The sequence below is a fragment of the Petromyzon marinus genome, chromosome 1 (assembly GCF_048934315.1).
Source record: "Petromyzon marinus isolate PM22_M1 ecotype Great Lakes invasive population chromosome 1, UKy_Petmar_22M1.pri1.0, whole genome shotgun sequence".
NCBI classification, from domain to species: domain Eukaryota; kingdom Metazoa; phylum Chordata; class Hyperoartia; order Petromyzontiformes; family Petromyzontidae; genus Petromyzon; species Petromyzon marinus.
Window position 1 is genome coordinate 19576708 of NC_133667.1, and position 24211 is coordinate 19600918.

The window sequence follows — 24211 nt, forward strand, 5'->3', positions numbered from 1 at the left end:
GGGAAGGACAACAAACGAACCACGAAAAGGAGTTCTAAAGAGATCAGTTTTCAATCTACATTTAAAAGCGCATAGCCCCATCAGCTCTGGCACATTCCACCATGTGGCCTGGCACATTGCAGAATGTGGTCAGCAACTAGAATTGATAACCTCTTATGGATATAACATTGTAAAGTTGCGTCATAAATGTTTAACACATAGGCTTTTACGACTAATATTATCCATAATAGAAGTTTTTGGGTTAGATCGCGTAGATAAAATGTCTTTAAATCTCCCACCAACCGACATAGGCAATCAAGTAAGGTTTGTCACGTAAACAAATCATGCCAATGCATTACTAGTTCAGCACACCGTCAACTTGTCACGAGTTCATCACACCGGTGTGCTGAACTCGTAACGAATTGGCATGTTTTATTGACGTGACAAACCTTACTAATTAATTGGCTGTGTCGGGTAGTGTTGGGTTGAACGACACATTAATATTTACGCAATCTAACGCACAAACCTCTATTGTAGGTCATAACGCCAACGAAACAGGACAAAGTTACCGCTGGAAATCAGGGAGGCAGTCACTCTGGATGTCTGGACACCCTCAACATATTTTTATATGGCTGAGAGAAACGCACGTGATTTTACACCCCTGGTCAGCACACACACATTAATCTCTCTCTCACACACACACATTCACCTATGAAGGCCGGCACGGCACACGAAGTTGTTACACATCGCACCAGGTACTCATTTGAGGCTGAGTCGACCTAGGGGAGGCCCAGGACACTGGTGACGGCCATGAAAGGGGAATCGAACTCGGGTCGCCGGGTTAGTAGCGCAGCGTGGAAACCACTACACTACAGCTCCCCCCACACACACACCACACACACACCACACACACACATTCACAGTCAGTAAACACATTCACCACACACATTCACATTCACCACACACATTCACCACACACACACACCACACACACACCACACACACCACACATTCACAGTCAGTAAACACACACATTCACCATCCACATTCACCACACACACACATTCACAGTCAGTAAACACACACATTCACCACACACATTCAAATTCACCACACACATTCACCACACACACCACACATTCACAGTCAGTAAACACACATTCACCACACACATTCACCACACACACCACACATTCACAGTCAGTAAACACACACATTCACCACACACATTCACCACACACACATTCACCACACACATTCACAGTCCAGTAAACACATTCACCACACATTCACATTCACCACACACATTCACCACACACATTCACAGTCAGTAAACCCACACATTCACCACACACGTTCACCACACACACACATTCACCACACACATTCACAGTCAGTAAACACACATTCACCACACACATTCACCACACACACACACCACACATTCACAGTTAGTAAACACACATTCACCACACATTCACATTCACCACACACATTCACCACACACATTCACAGTCAGTAAACACACACATTCACCACACACATTCACCACACACATTCACAGTCAGTAAACACACACATTCACCACACACATTCACCACATTCACAGTCAGTAAACACACATTCACCACACACATTCACCACACACACACACACACCACACATTCACAGTCAGTAAACACACACATTCACCACACACATTCACCACACACATTCACAGTCAGTAAACACACACATTCACCACACACATTCACCACACACACACATTCACATTCACCACACACATTCACCACACACATTCACAGTCAGTAAACACACACATTCACCACACACATTCACCACACACACACCACACATTCACATTCACCACACACATTCACCACACACATTCACAGTCAGTAAACACACATTCACCACACACACATTCACCACACACATTCACAGTCAGTAAACACACATTCACCACACACATTCACATTCACCACACACATTCACCACACACACACCACACATTCACAGTCAGTAAACACACACATTCACCATCCACATTCACATTCACCACACACATTCACCACACACACCACACACACACACCACACACACACCACACACACCACACATTCACAGTCAGTAAACACACACATTCACCATCCACATTCACCACACACACACATTCACAGTCAGTAAACACACACATTCACCACACACATTCAAATTCACCACACACATTCACCACACACACCACACATTCACAGTCAGTAAACACACATTCACCACACACATTCACCACACACACCACACATTCACAGTCAGTAAACACACACATTCACCACACACATTCACCACACACACATTCACCACACACATTCACAGTCAGTAAACACACATTCACCACACATTCACCACACACATTCACCACACACATTCACAGTCAGTAAACCCACACATTCACCACACACATTCACCACACACACACATTCACCACACACATTCACAGTCAGTAAACACACATTCACCACACACATTCACCACACACACACACCACACATTCACAGTCAGTAAACACACATTCACCACACATTCACATTCACCACACACATTCACCACACACATTCACAGTCAGTAAACACACACATTCACCACACACATTCACCACACACATTCACAGTCAGTAAACACACACATTCACCACATTCACAGTCAGTAAACACACATTCACCACACACATTCACCACACACACACACACCACACATTCACAGTCAGTAAACACACACATTCACCACACACATTCACCACACACACACATTCACATTCACCACACACATTCACCACACACATTCACAGTCAGTAAACACACACATTCACCACACACATTCACCACACACACACCACACATTCACATTCACCACACACATTCACCACACACATTCACAGTCAGTAAACACACATTCACCACACACATTCACCACACACATTCACAGTCAGTAAACACACATTCACCACACACATTCACCACACACACACATTCACCACACACATTCACAGTCAGTAAACACACATTCACCACACACACTCACCACACACACATTCACCACACACATTCACAGATAGAAGCCGCTCTGCACAGGTGGATATATAATTTGCATCTGCACGGTGCACGATGTCCTGGTCACACGCAGCGCGCGCCATTTGGGGCCGTTCATAAATGACGTCACGCACCTGGGGGGGGGGGGTCAGACATTTGTGACGATGTGTGACGAGGGGGGGGGTGTTGAGAAATGTGACGTCACATCAAAATGCGCAACTTTAAATAAATATAGACAACACGTTCTACTTAACTAAATATACTTTTTAATAAATGTTTTCTCCTACAACATCAGAGTGCATCGCCACATTAAATACGCACTACAATGACAATTGTTTAAAGCGACTTGAAGCATGTTTTATCTCTTTTTGGGGGGGGGGGGCAGAGCTTTGTGACGTCATATTTGAGGAGGGGGGGGTCTGACTTTTGTGACGCCGTGTGACGAGGTCAAAAATCGTCCACAATCGCGTGACGTCATTTATGGACGGCCCCGGTGCGAGATGCCCTCTCTGTGGGTGTGCGAGACGTGGCCAGATTTTTTTTGTCAGAATGTAAATAATCGAAACACAAATTAAGCAGGGGCACGTTAAGCACATCTACTTTGTTTTAATCAAAGCTACGTATTTATTAACAGCGAAGGTCACGAACTACTGCTCTAGACAGTGTGATAGCGTCCCCTGGTGGGACCTCTGCACGACTCACTCCCCTATACCGTACCCTTTTGGAAGCCCCAAAGTCACCACACGTGTGTTGCTGTATTCCCTCTCGTGGCCTCTGACTATTTCCCGAGGTTTGTAGTGAGTTCAGCTTCACACATGGGGACCAGTTAAAGAACATGAACAGAGCCTCCATCTCCTCGTCTCGACCTGTTAAACACGTGAATGGGGGATCGCACAAGCAGCGTGATTAACCAAAAACTACCTCGCTTAATTCGTCAATGCAATGCTTTTAAAGAAAACACAACAGGTGGCGTTTTGGGCCAAAGGCCCTTCCTATCGCATTATTTAACTACCTCGCCACGGTGGCGAGATGGTGAACTACCTTGCCGGTCGTGGGTGCGATCTCGACCCCGACGATGCCTGTATATTTGGAGTTTGCGGTGTCTCTCCCCGTGGCTGTGTGGATTTCTTTCGGGGTCCTCCAGTTTTCCCCTCCACATTTAGAAACACGCTTTTAGAGTATTTGGCTGATATAAGTTTCCACACGACAGGACACTTCGTTGAGCTATCATTTGTGGCCATGTCGTTTCTGAAAAATAGCCATATTTTACTCAATGGGCCTTACCTGGTAAAATAAAATAAAGTTTTACTTTAAAACTATAAAAGAAGGGCCATTATCCAAAACGCACCTATATATAAATGTTTCATTTTAAAGCCACAGTGTTATTGACGAAAGTGTTGAGTTTGTTGGGTGAGTTTTTTCCCCACTGTCCATTCAACATCTCTTCCGATGTCTCCATTTGTGTACCGGCCCCAAGATTCTATGTTTAGACGATCAACTCTACATCCCGAGTGGGCGGTACTGCAGATGTGCCACTTAGTGAAAATTTAGCGAAAACCAGTCAACGACAGTGTGTGTGTGTTGCTCCACCTCCTGGTATAGATTTGCAGTGTGAAACGCAGCCCAGTGCAATATGTTTGTGTGTATATACACACACGCTCGTTAAGCGATACACACCTGTACATATATACACACACGTGTCTCGCTTAACGAGCGTTCTATGAGAATCCGCTATAACGAGCACCGTATCTCGCTCGTTAAGCGAGACCTGCATGTAAAGTAATACTCCGATTTACGTCTCCTACTTTTACGTCGTTTCGCATATACGTCGTCCCTTTTTTAAATGCCACTACCCGATTTGCGTCGTCTTATCCCACACTTACGTCGCTGAGAGCACCAGTTCTTTCCTCGCTGACACCACCCTTCGCCACCAGCTACCCTGGGAATTGTTTTGATTTACGTCGTTTAGATATTCGTTGCACATGTCGGGAACGCACAATTCAGTATCACATTCCCGACGTAAACCGGGATATTACTTTAACAGCTGCAGCCTGTGTGTCTCGATTAATCCACCTCCTGGTACATATTTGTAGTGTGAAATATAGCCAGTGAGATGTTTGTATGGATAATACGAGTTCATAAAGCCTGTCTTTGCCAGGCAAAAGTTTTCAATAAATAAAATAATTAACCAGATATGATTGTTTTACTATTTGTATCTACGATCAGACACTAACAACTACTCCAAATATATTTTTTATTTTTCCGGAAAAAAAATAACAAAAATTATTGACGACTTGATTCAACTTGTTATACTTAAAGACGTACCCATCGGAAACTGCTCAATTTAAAGATTCCGTTCTTTTTATTATTATTATAAACAACAAAATTAATGAACGTAATACTCTACGAGGGGAAGCTCCTATCTTTTACAGTTTTCGAATTATTCAGATTTGAACATCATAAAATGCGTATTTTATCGTTCAAAACCACTTGAACCCGAAATATCAAAAAAAAAATCAAAGATAGAACACTGGTTCTCGCTTTAATTTAATTTTCTGTTTAACGTTCTGTCCCAATCCGAGGAGTGGCTCAAAGCCACCCCTCGACGTGGCTGACATTGAAGGACCTACCTCAACGCCTTGGTGGTAATGGCACCATTGCCCAGGCAGCCCTGTGTTTAACATCTCCCTGGGTGATCCATTGGATGAACTGCTGCTGATGACATCTATACCTCCGGGTGGTCGTGTCACTTATTACTCCATGCGACCCTTCAGGACGACCGGATGTCTTGCTGCTAATGTAGGGACCAATGGCCAAGCAACCCACGTGGTCAGCCTCATGATTAACTGTCCAGGTGGTGCCTCGCTGGCATCACCCACGTCACAGGGAATGCAATGTGGCCAGGTAGAAAGGACAGCCCCAATGAGCACTGCGTGATGCACGCTCACTGCAGTTTGCGTCGCAAGCTGCCAATCGGGGAAAACCGTTTTAAATTGTCACGGAATGCAACTTGCCTCCACCAACTGCTGCATTGCACTGAAACCACCATTCAGGACACCAATAGGAAACTCAAGAGGATGTCAGTCACGTGATCAGAGGGCAATAACGATAACTGTAATTCCAATACTTTGTCCACCCATCTTGAAATGCTCATAAAACACTAATGCCGTGTCGGACGCACTCAAACTTACATTTTCATCTGTGCCAAGATGGTCATCATGGTGAAATTAGTTCCATGTGTATCACACCATGACTTATTCCATAAATAAGCCATATTCCCTAAAGTGCAACATCCTCAAATAAATACACCTAATTTCTTATTAAGATAATTGCGATTTTTTTTTTTACTGCGAAGTTGCCGATTTTGTGCAACTGCCCAGACGTGAGGTTCTTTGCCTCCAGAGATTGGGACAATTTAACAACTTTCAGCAAAAACTCAATCATCTGGAACAGCAACCACTCAGAATCAGAATCTTTATCCGATGAGCTATGAAGCTCTTTTTCACGGATGTCCAGTAGGGGCGGGTCAGCGAGTATACAAGGAGTTATTTATACTCGTTTGCAATAACGCAGTCATTGATGCTTGCTACCAAATGAATCAGTTGCACTTGTGCACCGGGACAAGTACAGAGTTCTCACGCGATATCCACGGTTCCTTTAATCCGTGACACACCGCGATAATAACTATTACAATTCGCAAAATAAAAAAAAATCTCAAATTTTCTTCTCAAATTGGCAAAAAATATTCAATTTTAGGAGTCTTGCCTTTTTTGGCTGTCGAGGACAATATCATAAACATATGCACAGGACGTGGCTGCATTCATGTTTAAAATTAGATGTTATAATCATGGTCTTGGAAAGAGTCCAATTTGTTAAGATGATTATACCGTGAAATGTATTCATTTAATGTTGCTTTTAAAAAACGTAATTTTTATGAAATACACAAATTATGACAGCCATATATGATTAAAAGGCAGAAGTATTACAAAAATACAGCACTGAGCCTTTATCACAGCTCACAAATGGACATGAAAAGGATGTCGGACAACTTGCACATGTTGGTATAGCTCACAATTGCTCAGAATGTTTCAACCGGACACAACGCAAACGTTTGAACGGAGAGTTTATTTGAAAATTCTTAGTTATGCAGTATTTAGAATTACGATCGGACCGAAAATCAAAGCAAATGTCTTGGAATCAAAAACAAAATTTTACCAAAAAACAATGTTATCTAAATAAAATAACAAGGCACACAATTAAAAACCTCTTAACAAATGTTTAATTTTGATTTAAAGCTTTCGTGACTGCAGGGATTCATATTCTTAGTTCTTTCGGCAAAGTCACGTAGAAGGGAAACAATAAAATAATTGTTTAATTCTTAAGAAAATTTATATAAACCAAATGTTCATTGTTATCGTAAACAACGAGGCCCAAAGCACCAACAGCTTATTTAAATTCCAAAGGGTGTTAAACAAAACTTTCCAATGTAGGTTTAAGTAAAATCTCTCATTTGAAAATATTTATCGTCATTTATAGATCCCACACCCCCCTCCTTAAAAGCCAGATACATCTCGCAGGAAAGTCACGACCTTAACACAAATTGGAGAAACAATCCGGTCACCAACTCACCCCCAACAAGTGTATTTACATTACTTAGTGCAAGTTGGCATGAGATGTTATTTCTTTCGGCTATGCAGAATGCGTGTATGCGTGACCAGGAAAGCCTGCCACTTAATTAAAGATACTTCTAAAAGCTTCATGTCGATTGGTTGACACCAGCCTAATACGAACCAATTTCAAATTCAATCCACAGGATAAAAAAAATGTTACGTGCGAGATGAAATTCCCATTGCGATCGTCATTTCATCTGGCTACTTTGAGCTTCGTGGAGTTAGTTCTACAGCTGTGCTCTCACCAACAGTACCGTACGCATTTCACTAGTTACTGCAACCTCCGACATTTAGCCCCTTCACAAATCGAAATGGTAAACAGTGCAGACACACTTCCAGTTGTAGTCAGTGTCGCCAGTTTTTACACTGACGTAATTTGAGCGGAGGCACTTGCCTGATGCGACAGGTGGCATGAATATAACAGCAGAGTAAAGGCAGACCACAAGAACTGCATTTTATTCATCACCAAGTATCTTGCTATAAGCCCACCAACTGTGTACACATTGAAAATAAAACAAACCTACAAACGATAGATAATTGCAAACACACATAACATCAAATAACATATTTCATCCCACAGGTAAAAACTAAAACGTACTCAACTCACACATTAACACAAGTAACTTAGGCTTTCAATCATTAACACAATCTACAGGACATTCTACAGGCCACAATACAGCAGAATAAATTTCAAAGATAAATGTTGTATGGGATTTGGAATTCGCGTCTTCTTTATCCATAGATTACGCATCTAATATGCCTCTGCAGATTAAAAAGCAGCAGTGGATTATGACAATTCAAACCCCCAAGAGGTGGCGCTCTGCACAATTTAATGCCGTACTTGCGTGCTTAGAGCAAGGTAGCGTTAACTAGCACAGGTTCGGGTTAAAGGAATATACACCACATGTATGGCGTTCTGTAACAACTGGTACGGTAGTAGTATTAGTAGGGAGACCTAGGGTTGCTTATTCTGATAATTTCAAAGTGGCACTGCAGCACTGACACTCACAACAGACAGCAAATGTGCATTGAAATAAGGGGACTTAAGCTACTTATTAAGAAAGCTATTACAACATTAAACGCAATTTTAAAAGTAATCAACGGTGCGCCTTAAAGTATTACAGATGACGTTCTAAAGTATCTTAAACTTACGACTTTAAAGTTAATCTCTCTATATACTGTACTTCTTCAAATGACAAGTGACTTGCAGCAATTCCAATAATTCTACACAACGCAAACTCCATTTACAGTGCGCACCAGCAAGACACCAACTATACATGTGGGTATAAAAAGCTTCTTATCAGAAAAAGTTGTAAATAAAAGACGAACAAAGAATTTACAGGTACATCTTACACGTATCAGATTCTGTAATAAAATGCCCAATTGTAGCATAATACGTCTTGCAATTTTACATATTATATTTCTTACCAAATGCAATCGTAAAGTCCACACGTTTTACATTTTAAACCTTCATGTACGCGTGTGAAACACTGTACTATGTATGATTAAAAGCAGCGTGGTTGGTGAATACTGAATTTCCGAAAGCTCATATTCAAGTCCTTAATGCCAAATTGTGATTGATCAAGTGTGAAGGGTCGTTTAATATAGGCAAAATCGTCTCCCTCCGCAAATAACGGAACATCACTCATCTCAATTGACAGCCTTGATGACAATGAGGAAATTCGAAATTCCACATTCCCATGGCGGAGGCCATCCTGTTCATACAAAGAACACTTAACTTCCCAGAGAGGTACTCATTTTACTAACGAGGGCTGAAGCCACCCATTGAGTGTAAGTGCACCAGAGGTGGTACAAGCACTCATGGGTAATTTGGTATTCAGGTAATAGACTTGTATGAGATATTGTGCCGTGTATAAACGCAAGTTATCATACGTATAAATGTCTTTACAATTAACAAAAAGCAGGGAGAAAATGTTATATTGGTTTCTTCCAGCTCATATGGTGTAGCAGATTTATACAATCAATGGGAGTTGTTCAATATGGTCAATCATTTGAGGCTGCAAAGGATATTGTAAAAAAAATGAAGTGTTGTGGAAATCTTGTCTACAACTACAAATGTTCCACAAACACTTTACGCATCGTTATTCTTGTCTCATGGCTCTTTACCACCTGAAGCAAGCTGGTACGCATCTCACACACTGCTTGTCGTCATCATCACGATCCATGGGCAGATAGCCCGTACGTAGATGTCCACTGCCCATATCGTCATTGGTCATACAGCCATTGAAGGTACACACACGTCCATCTTCCTTTAAAACGGTATAAATCATATATGGGTGCAATCTTTTTTTTTAAAACTTTTCTACACCAATACTATGCGGGTTTAATTACTACAGTGTTAACTGATGGTGTTTGGGCTAAAAGCTGCTGTTCCTGATATGAAAATAAAACATTGAGTTACAAAAATAAAATGTTTTTAATTGAACTACGCAAAAAGGATGTTATTAGTCAGCTTTACATAACGGTACATTGGTGCAATCTATATAACAACATTAATCTCATATAGATGTACAATGAATGTAGCTCGCTGTAGGGCACATTGTAACAACAGCACAATGCTGCACAACACTCGGCTTACTTAACTTGTGTTCGCTTACATCACCAAACACCCGTAATCACATCTGTGATACATTAAGTATTTCCCACTCTTGCGATTAATGGTTGTAGTGCCACGGAAGTGGTAAACATAACGGAACTTTTAAACTTGTTATTTTCATGTCCTCCTAGGGAAAGCAGCTTTACGTTATCCTAACCCAGCGTTTTGACTGGTATATTGAGATTCGCAATATCCCAGTTCCACCTTTATGCAGAACATTTTGATCTTTTCAACTCAATCTACCTTTTTTCCCTCTAACACACACAAAAAAACCCCAAGAATTACGATTGTTTGTTATTTTATTACAGGGCTAAAGGCAGTCTCCAAGACTTTGCTCTCTACCACTTAGCAAGCCAGCTCCAAGCTAAGGCTGAGAATGTCCCCCGGGGGAGTCGAGGACACCAGGCCACATCCAACGACAGTTTGTGTACAACATGAGTCTCAATTCTCACTGACCAACATATAGGGAGGGCTATAATCATGCAGTATACAGATAAAGGTTCAACAACAAAATTTCACCCAGATATACACATCTCATTATGATATCCATGGTGCTATTCGCATAATATACACCAGGTGCCCGATATGGAATATGTTATTAATTTTCCCCAACAGGTGGAATTAATGCAAAGTGCTTCCTGGCTATTTCATGATGAAATTAGGAAGGATACAGTACGATTTTTTTGTTTTCATATATATTGCGTTTATATATTTTTTTAAATCAGATATATCATTCAACACAAGTGTCATGAAATGCACTGCGTGTGTGAATCATGCCTAGCCATAGGGAGTCGTGACGATGTGCGAGGATGATTGGACTCAAGCCCATCAGGACTCGCAAGAGTTTCTCACTCGAGCCAAGTCACACTGCTGGTTAAGGCAAAAGTAGAAACTGTACAAGGTATGCGAGTTTCAGTAGGAAAAAAAAAACCTTGGCATTTACTATTAAATTTTAAAATGTAATGTTGGACAATGTTATTAAATTGCATCTTTTATACGAGCACTTAAAATATACATTTTAGGCGGGACATGTTTGATTCACAACGCTAAACTGTGCACCGCTAACGTGCAAGAGTCTTGTTTGAATGTGTACGTTGTACTGTGAGCTCTATGTTCAGTCCAAGCTGTTTTCAAGCGCTGTGGATTTGCGTTATCAAATTTCCAATCCGGTGGAAAGCAGCAATATCACCTACTAAAGTTCACCTTACATATACAACCACGTGCCTCAAAGCCTCAAAGCCAACAAAACATGAGCAATTTGGCAACAGCATAGCTTGGTAGCTCATCTACTTAATGCAAAACACAAACCTACATGGATGGCCTATAGCTATAGAAAATGACAAAGACATTTGTAAAAAATAAGATATAAAATCAATGGAATAGTCAATAACCTATTGGTAAGACACCGAGTTTGAACCTTTATAAAATCCCAAAACCTAAAAAAATCCATTAGTTTCCAATGCAATAAAAAAAATATTCTCTGTGAGGTTTGCTGTATCAGCTTCCAAACCGATCACTGGTAAGCACATGGAACAGAAAAGCAATGAGGGGAGATTAACAGGTGTAAGTTGTACTATACAGCACTGTCAGTGTTGTGCAAAAAGTGACAAGGATATGCATGGCTGATGTGACCGGCTGGATGAGATATCCTCAAGAAAGCATGTCCTGCCGTTGAAGGCTTGTACAGACTTCAGCGAGTAAAACACGAACTTCAAGCTCCATATGCAGTGAGGTCATCAGCAGGCCTTCATTAGACCTGCGATCAAAAGTGGAAATAGTCAGCAATTATACTACATTGGGCATGCGACTATTCAGGGATTGATGCTCTTAGTCATAATGCATGCATTGAAACCTGCATTCCAGAACCGTCCATGTTATTTTTAGGCTAAGGAGCAAACAAAACTGTACATTGACTATTAAATGAAAAACAATCTAAATAAAATGGTAAAAATTAGACTATTAATATTTGGCTCTTAATCAAAATGCGATCCTCAATCGTGATAACACAAGGGCTGGGGCCTGGGGCAGGGGAATGTGGTGAATCCTTGCATGCTTCTCCTGATAGCTTAAAACAATAATTCTAATCATAGGCGAAATCAGTGGCAAATTGTGTTATTTTACCAAGTGGGAGCCCACTGAGATTAACTCGAATGATACGACCAGATGAACCCACGTAAATAAGTCTATTGGAAGGGAGGGTTAGTTTGAAACAAAAATACAGTCGTAGAATAATGATTAAGAGAGAAAATAAGTGATCAGGAGCAAAACATGTAGAAAATTAGGTGTTGATTTCATATTCTTTGGGTCTTTCGGTATTACATTTGTATATTTCAAGTAAGGAAAATTTAAAAAAGCGTGCTTTGGTCTGTGACACACCAATGCCTGCTATTGCAAATGATGTGACTGGGTCTTTTAATGTCCACTGTTTGGTAGACAGAATTGTGCAAAAGTAATGGGGGAATGTGAACATGGAATTGTAAATATGAACTCGAAACAATTATAGTGTGCTATTCGAAAGCCAGGAAGAAAATAAACAGATTTATTATGGTGATACCCATACACACCAGCATGATAACGGACAAATGCACACAAGTCACCAGGAGAAACATTGTTTTATTCCACACAAGTACAGCAAGTCCTCACTTAACGTGTTTTCACACAACACGGTTTTGCTATAACACGGTCCTTCTATAAGAGAACACCTTTCGCACAATGCCGAGTGCACTCGTTATAATGCGGTTTTTGAGCGGCCGACGACAAAGTACTTTGAGCGGCACGGCTGAACGGTATGGGATTTCTGGGAATACGCGAGGAATGACACAGCACGAGGCAGCGTACCCTTTTCAACTCCGCATAACGTGGAACTTTTCATAAATGCAACTGTCATGTAAAACGAGGAATTACTGTACAACTATTTACCAGCTTTGAGAATGCAGGGTACCCCCATGCGACGTGCATCAGCCTCATGGATAAGTGCATACTGACCCGCATCTAGAACATGATGCCCTTGTTGGACGTCCTCTCCTTGACATAGGTAGTGAATCTCTTGAGAAATTTGGGGTATTCCCGCTTGGCCACGGCCCTCAGGGCAGCAGCCGGGGCCCAGCCTCCAGGGTTCACTGCCGGTCACGCACACGAGCAAGCAAGCAGCCAGACATAAACAAAATATGTTACGTACAAATATTTCTTGGCATAAAATGTTTCAATGTTATTGCTCCAGTTTTTTTTCTTATATTGCCGTTTTATCATCAGAATTGTGCATTTTAAATTATGAAACGTATATGCATTCTTTCTGAACTTGATGAGTTGCACCTTGCACTTGTATTGTGGGTAGAGGTAACTACAAGTTTAAAATAACTGACATATGTCATGATTAGTTCATTTTGGTGAAATGAGTGGGGGGAAATGGATGGAAGTGATAAAATGACCAGCAATGGGAGGCCTACAATGGCCAGCTGAGCTAAATGAATCTGTCATGAATGATTGGCATCAAACTTTGAATTCTCCAATGGCCATGCTGCTGCATTTTTATTAATTATAAAACTATTGATATGTCATTCCCCTGTTGGGTCATTGGGTTGTTTGACCAGAATGCACCACACTGGTCTTTGTGCGTTGGTGAAGGAGGGAGCCCAGGACTGGTGCAGATATAATTTGCCAACGCTGTTTGCTGTGACCAGAGTGTAGTGCAATCACTGTGCCACCGCTGCACCCGTGAAACAGTAAACTTCGAAGCAATACTACACGTAAGGGAACTATTGTAAAGGGTGTAAGTCAAGAGTGTTTCTCACTCGCCCGCTGCGATCACAAATATACATTTTTACAACAAATCCACGTTTTAGGTCGCAATACTATGTGGCAGATTTTCAGTAGCCAAACAATCGGTTACATGACAGACTATACAATCAAGACTAGGTGCAATTGTATAATAACACACAGAAAGGTTTAAGTCCCCCTCCCCCGCCCACCACACCCACAAATACACAATTCTAATTTGGGTTTAAACAGCGGGAAGCTGTGTACTAAGGTAATGATTGTATGTGAGGAATGTGAAGATTGCAATGGTGTTGAAAGCAGAGGGATTTTAAACCCTGGACCGTATGGGCAATCGAATCGTACGACAAACACCCAGGCTCAATCCATGCCTCAAAATAAATCATTGACATTGCTGTTGCGAGCACCTGCCTTATGCCGATGAATAGCACGAATAGCATGCATGGTTGGTTCTACGGCCCGTTCCATAACCAACTATTAACGCGACGCTTTCTGTCCAGAAAACCTCCGCAACCTAGCAAAGGCCGCAGCAACCGTTGGTTGGACACCATGTAAAAAAAAACGCCTTATTTAATGCTACATTGGAAATGACTTAAAATTAATCGTTTGTAAACAACAATGTGTCCCATGTTGCTAATATATACCATGTATTAACTGTTCCTTGTCTGCTGTTGGGGACAGACAGTCAGGAGGAACAGGGCGAGGCAGCTGAGCAAGGCCTAAAGATGCATCTCTAGGGCTCTTGTGCCTGTGGTCAATGAGCTCCCAGTGCCCACCAAATGAGGCGCGCAGAGCGCTCAGACGTGACCGGAGGTCCGCAGCATCAGCAGCACAGTCTTTCTTCATGGACACAGGAAAGCCTCAAAATAGTTCAACTTGTTGACGTATTTGTTTGTGTAGCTGTAATTATGAGTCGATTAGTGGATTCGTAGCGAGCTGGTGAAACAGACATTTATTATTTGCATCGCGTTGGAAGTTATGGATTCACATGACCCTCGCAGTCACTAGCCTTGGTTTCATTCATTTCGATCAAATAAATTAATCAATCACAGTCATAATTTAATTGTGGCCCTTGATGGTGACAATAGAATCCATGTTAAAAATGGTAAATCGACAGTTTAGGGTGCCATGATGACGAGATGTTAACTACCCCGCCTGGTATTCAGGAGATCGTCAGTTCAATCCCGACCCTGACACCTGTATATTTAGAGTTTGCATGTTCTCCCCGTGGTCACGTGGATATTTCTCTGGGTCCTCCGATTTTTCCCTCCGCATTTATAATAAACGTGCATTTAGTATTTGGCTATAAAATTCCACACCATAAGCCACTTTTTGTTGAGCGATCATTTGTGGCCAGGTCCGCTTCTGAAAAAAAGCTATATGGCTCAATGGACCCTTACCTGGTAATATAGAAATGGTTTAGTTGATAGATTGCAGACTTATCAGTGGTGGAGTGCACGGTCAGCTGATTTTTGGGCTGCCCTGTCAGGTGACGTGAGTGGAAGGCCCTACCGTTGGCCACGTAGGTGATCTTGCAGAGGATGTTGTCTCGCATGATGTCCTGTCCATTTTCCGGTGGACTCACGAACGTCTGGCAGATCATGGCTATGTTGATCTTTACCCGCACGCACTTTCCAGTCACCTGCATGTGGACAGACATGGCAGAAGCCCATCTCGAATATGTGCTGGTGTATATTTTTACGAAGTACAATTTTAGATACTTGTTTTAAATCATGGCCAGGAAAAAATGCGATGCCAATGACTATCTCAATCCACAAGGAATAGAGCAAATCTCAATGATAAAGCCTTAAATATATTCAATTTAATAACACTGCGATTGAAGAAGTTGCTTAAACTACATACAGCATTCGCGTAACATTTATTACTTTAACACTTCTGGGAACCTTATCTAAATTGATGATTACATACCACATGTATGCCTTTTTCCACTGAATGGCATACAAGATCAATGATTGCCTGCAGCAGTCTAGTTAGTGTCCGCCTCATGCCAAGCCATGTATTTAAGTGGTGGTCTCTAAAAGAAAACCCAAAACGTTGTCGTATCAAGTCACGTTAGGGTACGAGTGGAGGAAAACAAAACAAAGCCATGCAGCTTTCCACAGCATTGGTTAAGTGGCTCACTTTATGTCCATCAACCAATGCATAAAGTGCCATGGGCATTGGTCAAATCAATGAGCACAACTTTTTCATGTATTTGTGGTAACCAATCCGAGACCTTAAAACCTGCTGCAACCCAAGGTTCAGAGTCCAGTTTCCTCAGCTGTCTCAGTTTCGGGCTTTAATAACAGAATTATCTCACTCAGGGCTTACAGGATTCTAGGTTTGTCCTTTGCTGTCACTGCTGACATACTGCTTTACTTGCGTAGAGTTTTCCTATATTTGAAGACTTGTGCATAATATATTCATATGATTCTGACGAAGTTTTACGTAAACTCTCGTATCTTATTCGTTGATTAAACTAAGCACGTGGTTTCAGAAAAATTACAGTTGCCTCGATAATTTTGCCTTCATGCAACAAAAGTCTTTCCCTAGGCTCCCGACAAACGTGTAACCCAAAACGTACGGGCACGTCTGCGTGATCAACGGAGAGGTTGCAGACGATCCACGTGTCAGGGTAGTTTTCCTTGGCAGTGGAGACGTTTTTCAGACAGGACAGGTACAGTGCATCTCGCTGCGTGGACGGCCATATCCGCTGCACAGGAAAGACCGATCGATGCATGACACACGCAAGGTCAGCACAAATAAACGCACGCACAAGTGATCGAACTTTCACGTAAACCATAGACATGTCACGTGGAGACAAAAGCACGTGCACGGCACATGGGGACATAGCCCCTGCATCAATCAGCTGATAAAACCACCAAGGACACGCGTGTAGCAATTCCCGTCGGCTGATTGTCCACTTTGCGGATTAATAATCCCTTTAATAAGGGAGATTTTAAAAAGATATATGTATACAGGTTTCCCTCACTTCAAGCGGGTTCGGTTTGTGCGATTTCGCGTGTAACCTTATTTCCACCCTAAATTTGATGCGCTTTGAATTCACTCATGAGGCTACGCGGTTGGACATGGGACAACATTGTGTATGTACTGCATGCGCTACTCGGCAGACAGCTGTCCCGCGCAGTTTCGCTTATTTTTTTGTAACGCAAGTACCCCCCATGAAAGAGGGAAACCTGTATATACCTACAGCTATACAAATCAAAATGCCCCACTCATTGGAGAGCTTAAAATAGAATGCACCGGCTCGTTTTCATATGGAGTGTATCCAACGAATATATTCTGGGAGTCTTCTCTGCCGTCCGTCATATTTGACAAACATGTTCACTGCGCAAACCTTTTTATGCCAAAAGGCAAATTGTGTCCGTCCTACTTTTAAGATACAAATCAGTATATATATACTTATAGGTAACGTAGTTTAGAAACGAAGTAAAAATTGTCTGCAAGCACTGAAACTGAATGCATTCATTCAATTAAACTGCATTCCCCAAGAAGGTAATAATGGTCATCATTTACATGTTTTGGGATGTCATAACAATGTTACAAACGTCTTATCTTGTAAGGAAGGTTTTTTTTTTTTTACCATGCTGCGATGCCCAATATAGCTGTGTGCTGCACATATCTAGAGGCACATAAGCAGAGTGATTTGTATTGTTAATTTTCTTACCTTGTGTGTTTGATATATTATAACGGTGTTGTCTGCCAGTGTTTCCACCACTCTGAAGGATTCAAGGGTTGCTGCAAAAACAAACACAAAAAACATTTATGTACACTGCTATTTTTGTTTGTTTACATTTCTGGGCAACTTGTACCGTGAACACCGTCGTCGTTTTAATCCGATTTTGACTCCGCAATATTGACCATTGCCTTTATAATCTCCATGATGAATAGGAACATATCACCTCCAAACCACTGCGGAATATACGTGGAACTATTCACAAGCCAGGCCAAGTGAATTGTGGGCTGTCTCACACTTATGTACTAAAATGTTGGCGCAAATGTTTGATAGACGTTATAGACGATTAAATATGTTCATGTTGACTAACCTACAATTTACATTTTCAAGGATATTTTAAAAAATACAAATGAATTGATTTACAAACGTACCTTTTAAGAATAAATATACTTTCAAAGTAGAGGGAGTAGACAATAATGATGGCAATCATGCTTCATTTATCCAGGAAAGTCTTAATATGTGTCAATGTTAATTCTCTGGAGTGTTTTTAGCAATAATGAGCATTTGCATACGGTAAGAAACGAACACACCTGCAAAAGTGCGCACATATGCAGACATAATCAAAAATCCATACGGATGGGTAACAAATACATGTTACGTGCTACTATCTCCAAGCAACTCTGCAAACAAAACATCTGCGTTACATATGCTACATTTAATGTTGCAGTGTCTTAACTTTTCTTAAAACTCATTTTTTTTGTCGTGCCATAAACATTTCCCGCAGTGCAATTTAAATGTTTCCAATGCCTCTCAAATGCAAAGTTGCGTACCTACAGAGAACACGACCAGGGTGTTCTCTGTAGGTGGAGCTAAATAGCTGATGCTTCCGAGGCAAGTACATGTGGAACTGGTCCAAGAGCTCATCCCTGTTTCCTCCACCTGCACTGAGACTCAATGCTCATAAACAGCTGAGCGCATTGAACCTCCGAGATATTTAATTAATGATTACTCTGCTCATTCTGAATACACTAAAACCTTCCCACAGTGGGGGTTGCGTTCTTGAAAAAAGCCACAATCGGCAAATTCGCGATGCACAACCTCAAAAGCAAATGGGAAAACAAGCGTTTGTTACCCTACATCAACCCAAGCGTTAAGCGGACAGTATTGTCACTGTAAAATGATTGTTTATTTCAAGTGTCAAATTACCGTAAATATATAGAATGAAAAAAAATGGTACTGTACAAAGATATGCATGTATCCGTATAGAGTACTGTACACTTCAGAATAAAATATCGTGTGTGGCTGAACCTCACTGCCTCACTGGAGGTTGGAAACGTGTGACCTGGGACCCGCGATGGGCCGCTTGGGAGATAAGATGGAGAAACGATGGAGCGTGTGTTCCTGTATGTATGTTGAACCTCTTTCGCACTGTACGTAGCTAACCGTGCTAATCGGAGGTTCTTCGGCGGTATCATCGCGAGTTGTAGGACAGTTACGGTGCATTCAGAAATCTTGCGGTCAACTGTGAATAGTCGAGCTACAGGGGCGTGATCGGCCAAATGTACCTCGGTAAATTTGGTGCAAATGGTCAAATCCACGATGGGAAAACCCGCAATGGGCAACGTTTGGGTGTATTTGGTAAATTTGCGATAGAACTTTTCCAACCAATTAGTGCATTCCTAATTATAGAGTTGGCATCAAATAATGCATTTGGGGTTTGGTAAATTCTTAAGAGTCCTCAGAACGCCTGACAATAGAGTTTTGACTGGTAAATGGCAAACGTGCATTTTTGTCACTCATTGTTCAAAATTGTGGTCTACTAAGACGTCATTAAGACCTTGGATAGGGGACAGAGTCAAAGACCTAGGGCATCACCATGGGTTGTTTGTAGACTTAATATTACGTAGATCACAGACGAAGCATTCAACCTCCCTCTACGTTCAGGAGTCAGCTGCAGGCACCGCACTTATTGAGACTCGAAGGGGAGGAACCATGGAACCTGTGCGCTCTGCACCCCCGAGTTCAACGATTTGTCCGTTTCACAATGTACGTGTGTTACTATGTTTTTTTTTATATACTCATCATCACCATCATCATTATCATCATACAGGATAGCTAGAACTATAGCTTGTCAGGTGTAAGTAATGAGAACTGAACATGCGTCGCTGAAAAAGTACGTTCACGGGAAGAGGTTGAAGATGTGACTCCTGCACTTTTGTACGCAGTGGTTAAGTTCCTGGAGAATACCGTTTTGGGCAAAACCATGTTCGACAAATAATATACCTTATGGGGAATATAGGGTTGCCATTCCTGGCTCTGAAATAATCACCCCCTCTTTGTTTAACTTAAAATTCTACTGAATTTTGCGCCTTGTTATCATGCAAAAAACACACACATAACATACATGGTAAATAAAATAAAATTGGGATGTCAAAAAAGTTTAACTGAACATTTTTATTTTACTTACGATAAATGGGATGATGATGATGATGAAAGTGAAGATGGTGTTGGTGGGTGTGTTGGAGAGGGCTTAGGTGCTCGCTAACAGCACTTGCCCCAACAGTCTGTTAAGGCTATAGGGGGGATCTTTGTCTTTGGGGGCTTACGAGTGCAGTGCGACAGCATGAGAGTGTTGGGGAAATAAGATGGCAACGAGATATTTATTTTCTTTGGTTCTTTCGGTAAAGTCACGTAAAATGAGAATAAAATAATAAATTGCTAAAATAAAATAACACAATAATATTCTCACGACGTTTCGACCACAACACAAGCAGCCTTCATCAGGTGAAGGGACGAGACTGTCTGGTAGGACAGCTGATGAAGGCCGCTTGTGTTGTGGCCGAAACGTCGTGAGAATATTATTGTGTTATTTTATTTTATCAATTTATTATTTTATTTTCATTTTACGTGACTTTACCGAAAGAACCAAAGAAGATGAATCCTTGCAGTCACGAAAGCTTTAAATCGAGAGATATTTATTCGCAGCATCTACTGTACTCTACTGTACAAGCGGACCGTACACTACTTGTCGACGCGGAGATGAGAATCCTAGCAGAGTCAAACCGCGTGTAGCCAAAACATCACCCCCGTGTAAAACATACATCAAAAAGTAAACCGTGTACAGCTGAAACGCATGTTCGATAAAACAGCATTGGGCAAGGTATGAATTTAATTCCATTACCTGACAATGGATGGAAGAACTAGCCATCCTCTATCCATCTAGCCCAGACTGCCAAGGACAGATCTTGTAATTCAGCAGCTAATCTGTATTGCAAGTTGTGTTCGGTAACAGCCTATGCATGTTTTCCATTCGAAAAAAAGCTACGTAAAGTTACATGTGATGAGAAAGATGCGCTTTATCCACATCACCAAATGTTATAAGAACTGAGACTACACTACTTTACCTGAGAGAGCCCAAGCAGCCTAAGTCAAAGTTACATCATTCCCCTCGAAACCAACACTACTGAGAGATTGCTGCTTCCCTCCGCCATCCCGCCAGGTGCATCCACTCACTCTCCCAGTCATTCTTGACGCCGACGTCCCAGAAGTAGTGGCACAGCTCATGGCCGGTGACGCCCTTGACGGTGTGCGTGGCTTTCAGAGGGTCCAGCACGACGCCATTGTCCTCCACCTCCCGCCGGTAAACCTGCAGGCACCGACCACACGCGCGTGCGCACGCACCGACCACACAGCTAACCATGTAAATACAAGGCCCCGCATGCACGAATAACTGTAGGTCATTTGAAATAGTTCAACGCGGGAGGACTCCTCTTATGCATGGTCCGATGACCCCATTATCCGCAGGTAGGGTCCACGAAAACTCCAACTACTCCTGGCTCTCTTAGTTCCAATTATCCGCCATTATCCACGACTCTACTCAAGAGTAAGCACGGAACGGATCTGAATTAACGCAATACAATCTTACGGTATCGTGGAGATGTTCAATATTTCAAAGGAAAATCAGTAATGGCTTCTTTGAGTGGCAAGTATATCATCCTCTGAAATCAATTAGTTATCATGGCATGATGCTGAAAATAGAAGGCACAGGCGTGCTCACACTTGTGTCGAAAAACACTGTTCAAAGAATTTCAGAACGTTTTAACACAGGGATGACCATTGAAATATATGATAATCAAACAGTCAACATTTCATCATGATGTTTCTTATTAAATCATTCCTCACCATCTATTTGATTTTGAGAAAAAATAGCTAGATAAATAATTCCTCGTTAATCGGCATTAAACTAACTTAAAAATGAGCTTTTCTTAAAACGTTTGCTGTTAAATTACCATACCGGCAAAAATGACAAGGGCAATGAATACAGAAATTATGATACAAAGCCACTAACACTGAAAAATCACCTGAGCAATGTTTCAATTAATATTGAGCCAAACGGGCACGTGAGAAATTAATTAATGTGTCCAAGATGACAACTAAGTAGGTAAAGATTGTTCATCCTGCAGTGATTGAATGCATTGTCAGGATTTAGCATTGTGATTTAATACAGGAGGCAATTCTGCCTTGGTTGGTTTGAAGAATCTATGATATGTGCAACTCACCTGTCTACCAAATTCAACCTCTCAAAACAAGCGACGTTGGCTGGAGTAGACGCATCAACTGGCCTAACACAAGCATGCTAACATTATGATTGCAGGTATCCAAACTTTGTTAAACAATGTTCACAGTTGTCACAATATTTCACTTGCATTCTCCAATAACTTTGGGGTGCCTCGGTGGCGAGATGTTAATAACTACCTCGCCTGGATTGCAGGAGTTCGCGGGTTCGATCCCGACCCTGACACCTGTATATTTGGAGTTTGCATGTTCGCCTTGTGGTCACGTGTATTTTTCTCCGAGTCCTCCGGTTTTCCCCTCCACATTTAAAAATATGCGTTTAGAGTATTTGGCTGCTATAAATGCCCACAATTAAATACCTCATGACCAAGTACACATGGGCAACTGTGTCAGTGTCCTGATTTTATTTATATTTCCAACCAAATAGGCACCACCAAATTTCCCTTTCTGAATGTCAGATATCCCTCATGTACAATGCTGTATATCAGTAGGGGAAAACTCGTGATATGAATATCGGAGATTACATGAAGCTGATCTCATTCAGCACAAAAGTCTGACTTTAAAACTGTTCAATACCGTACCTTCATATCGCCCTCCTCCACGATGAGCTGCCAGTTGGCGTCACCTCCAACATCTTGAAGGGAGTACTCCATGTGCTTCTGAATCAGTTCCTCCAACTGCCGCATATAAAGAGCAGGGAAGAGATGGAGCACTACGCTCAGAAACAGCTGTACAGCTCAAAAGCATATCACATTTTCGAGCAAAAGGCAAGGTCGAGAAAATGATAGGCAAAACAGGTGATCACGGCAGATGTGCAGCACAGCGTGCTTTTGTTGAATTATAAAGGCGAGAAGGATTCATTCGATGCAACATGCTTGCCGAATTGCGTACTGAATGAACAAACATCTTGGCACGATGTCACGTTGTTAATAACAATGATAAACAGACAATGGGACATGAACATCAAACCTCCAATTTTAGCTCCACACACTGCAGGGACAGCTACTGCTCATGAGCACCTATTAATGCTGGCAAGGGCACATAAGGGTGTTGTGAAGTCAGGACTATGCCCGTCTAACTTGGTCAACCCAGTGCTAATTTGGCCAATTCCATTCATTAGTGTGGCAAGTGGGAGGAAATCAGCATACCTGGAGAAAACATATGTAGGAAAGTATAACACTCAAAGTGCTGCAGAGGTGGGTTAAAGAATCCAATGCTATAACAGTCATTGCCTGGCCACCTTACAGCTCAAGCCTATAACACCTGGTGCTCCCAACCAAGTAGTAACCGGGATCGAAGCTGTCCAACTACCGAGACCTGACGAGATTGGGTGCATTCAGGGTGTGTCCTGGTCGGAGATAGAAGATGAGTTTCAATATCGTTGGTCTCATGAAGCCAGTGTCACCGATCTCTGGTCATAAGAACTCAACTTTTATTTTACCAGCTAAAGCCCACTGCCATGATATAGCTCTTTTTCAACAAGTTAAACAACTAATGGAACACAATGAGAGACCTTTAACACAGATACAACTTACATTATGCAGTTAATCACAAGCTTGCTTTTAAAACCACACACACACACCGTTGTGCGTGGCGTAGATCAGAATCAGAATCTTTATTTAGACTGGAGGAGGAATCCAGAGCTATAGGGCTCTGTCACCGATGTCCAGTAGGGGCAGGTCAGAAAGTTACAACAACAAGCAATACAAAAACACGATAGAAGTGCAAAGTATCGGAAAGGTAAGCAAATCATTTTAAAAAAGGTCAACTATTTTTATTTTACCAGATAGCTTTTTTTTTCAGAAGCGACCTG

At 41.7% G+C, this 24211-nt stretch overlaps 1 protein-coding gene across 4 annotated transcripts in view; it reads right to left on the reverse strand.

Annotated features, from left to right (window-relative positions):
• Nucleotides 1–7171: 7171 nt before the first annotated feature.
• LOC116950482 (ceramide transfer protein-like) overlaps nucleotides 7172–24211 on the reverse strand; it is a 110790-nt gene continuing 93750 nt past the window's right edge. For all 4 annotated transcript variants that reach the window (XM_032968321.2, XM_032968407.2, XM_032968484.2 and 1 more), the window contains 7 exons: nucleotides 22980–23075; nucleotides 21337–21469; nucleotides 17815–17885; nucleotides 16711–16839; nucleotides 15639–15768; nucleotides 13338–13471; nucleotides 7172–12108 (listed from right to left, as the gene is read on the reverse strand). In XM_032968321.2, the coding sequence (XP_032824212.2) occupies nucleotides 13344–13471; nucleotides 15639–15768; nucleotides 16711–16839; nucleotides 17815–17885; nucleotides 21337–21469; nucleotides 22980–23075 (687 nt within the window). In that variant the 3' untranslated portion in view covers nucleotides 7172–12108; nucleotides 13338–13343. The remainder of the gene's footprint in view (nucleotides 12109–13337; nucleotides 13472–15638; nucleotides 15769–16710; nucleotides 16840–17814; nucleotides 17886–21336; nucleotides 21470–22979; nucleotides 23076–24211) is intronic.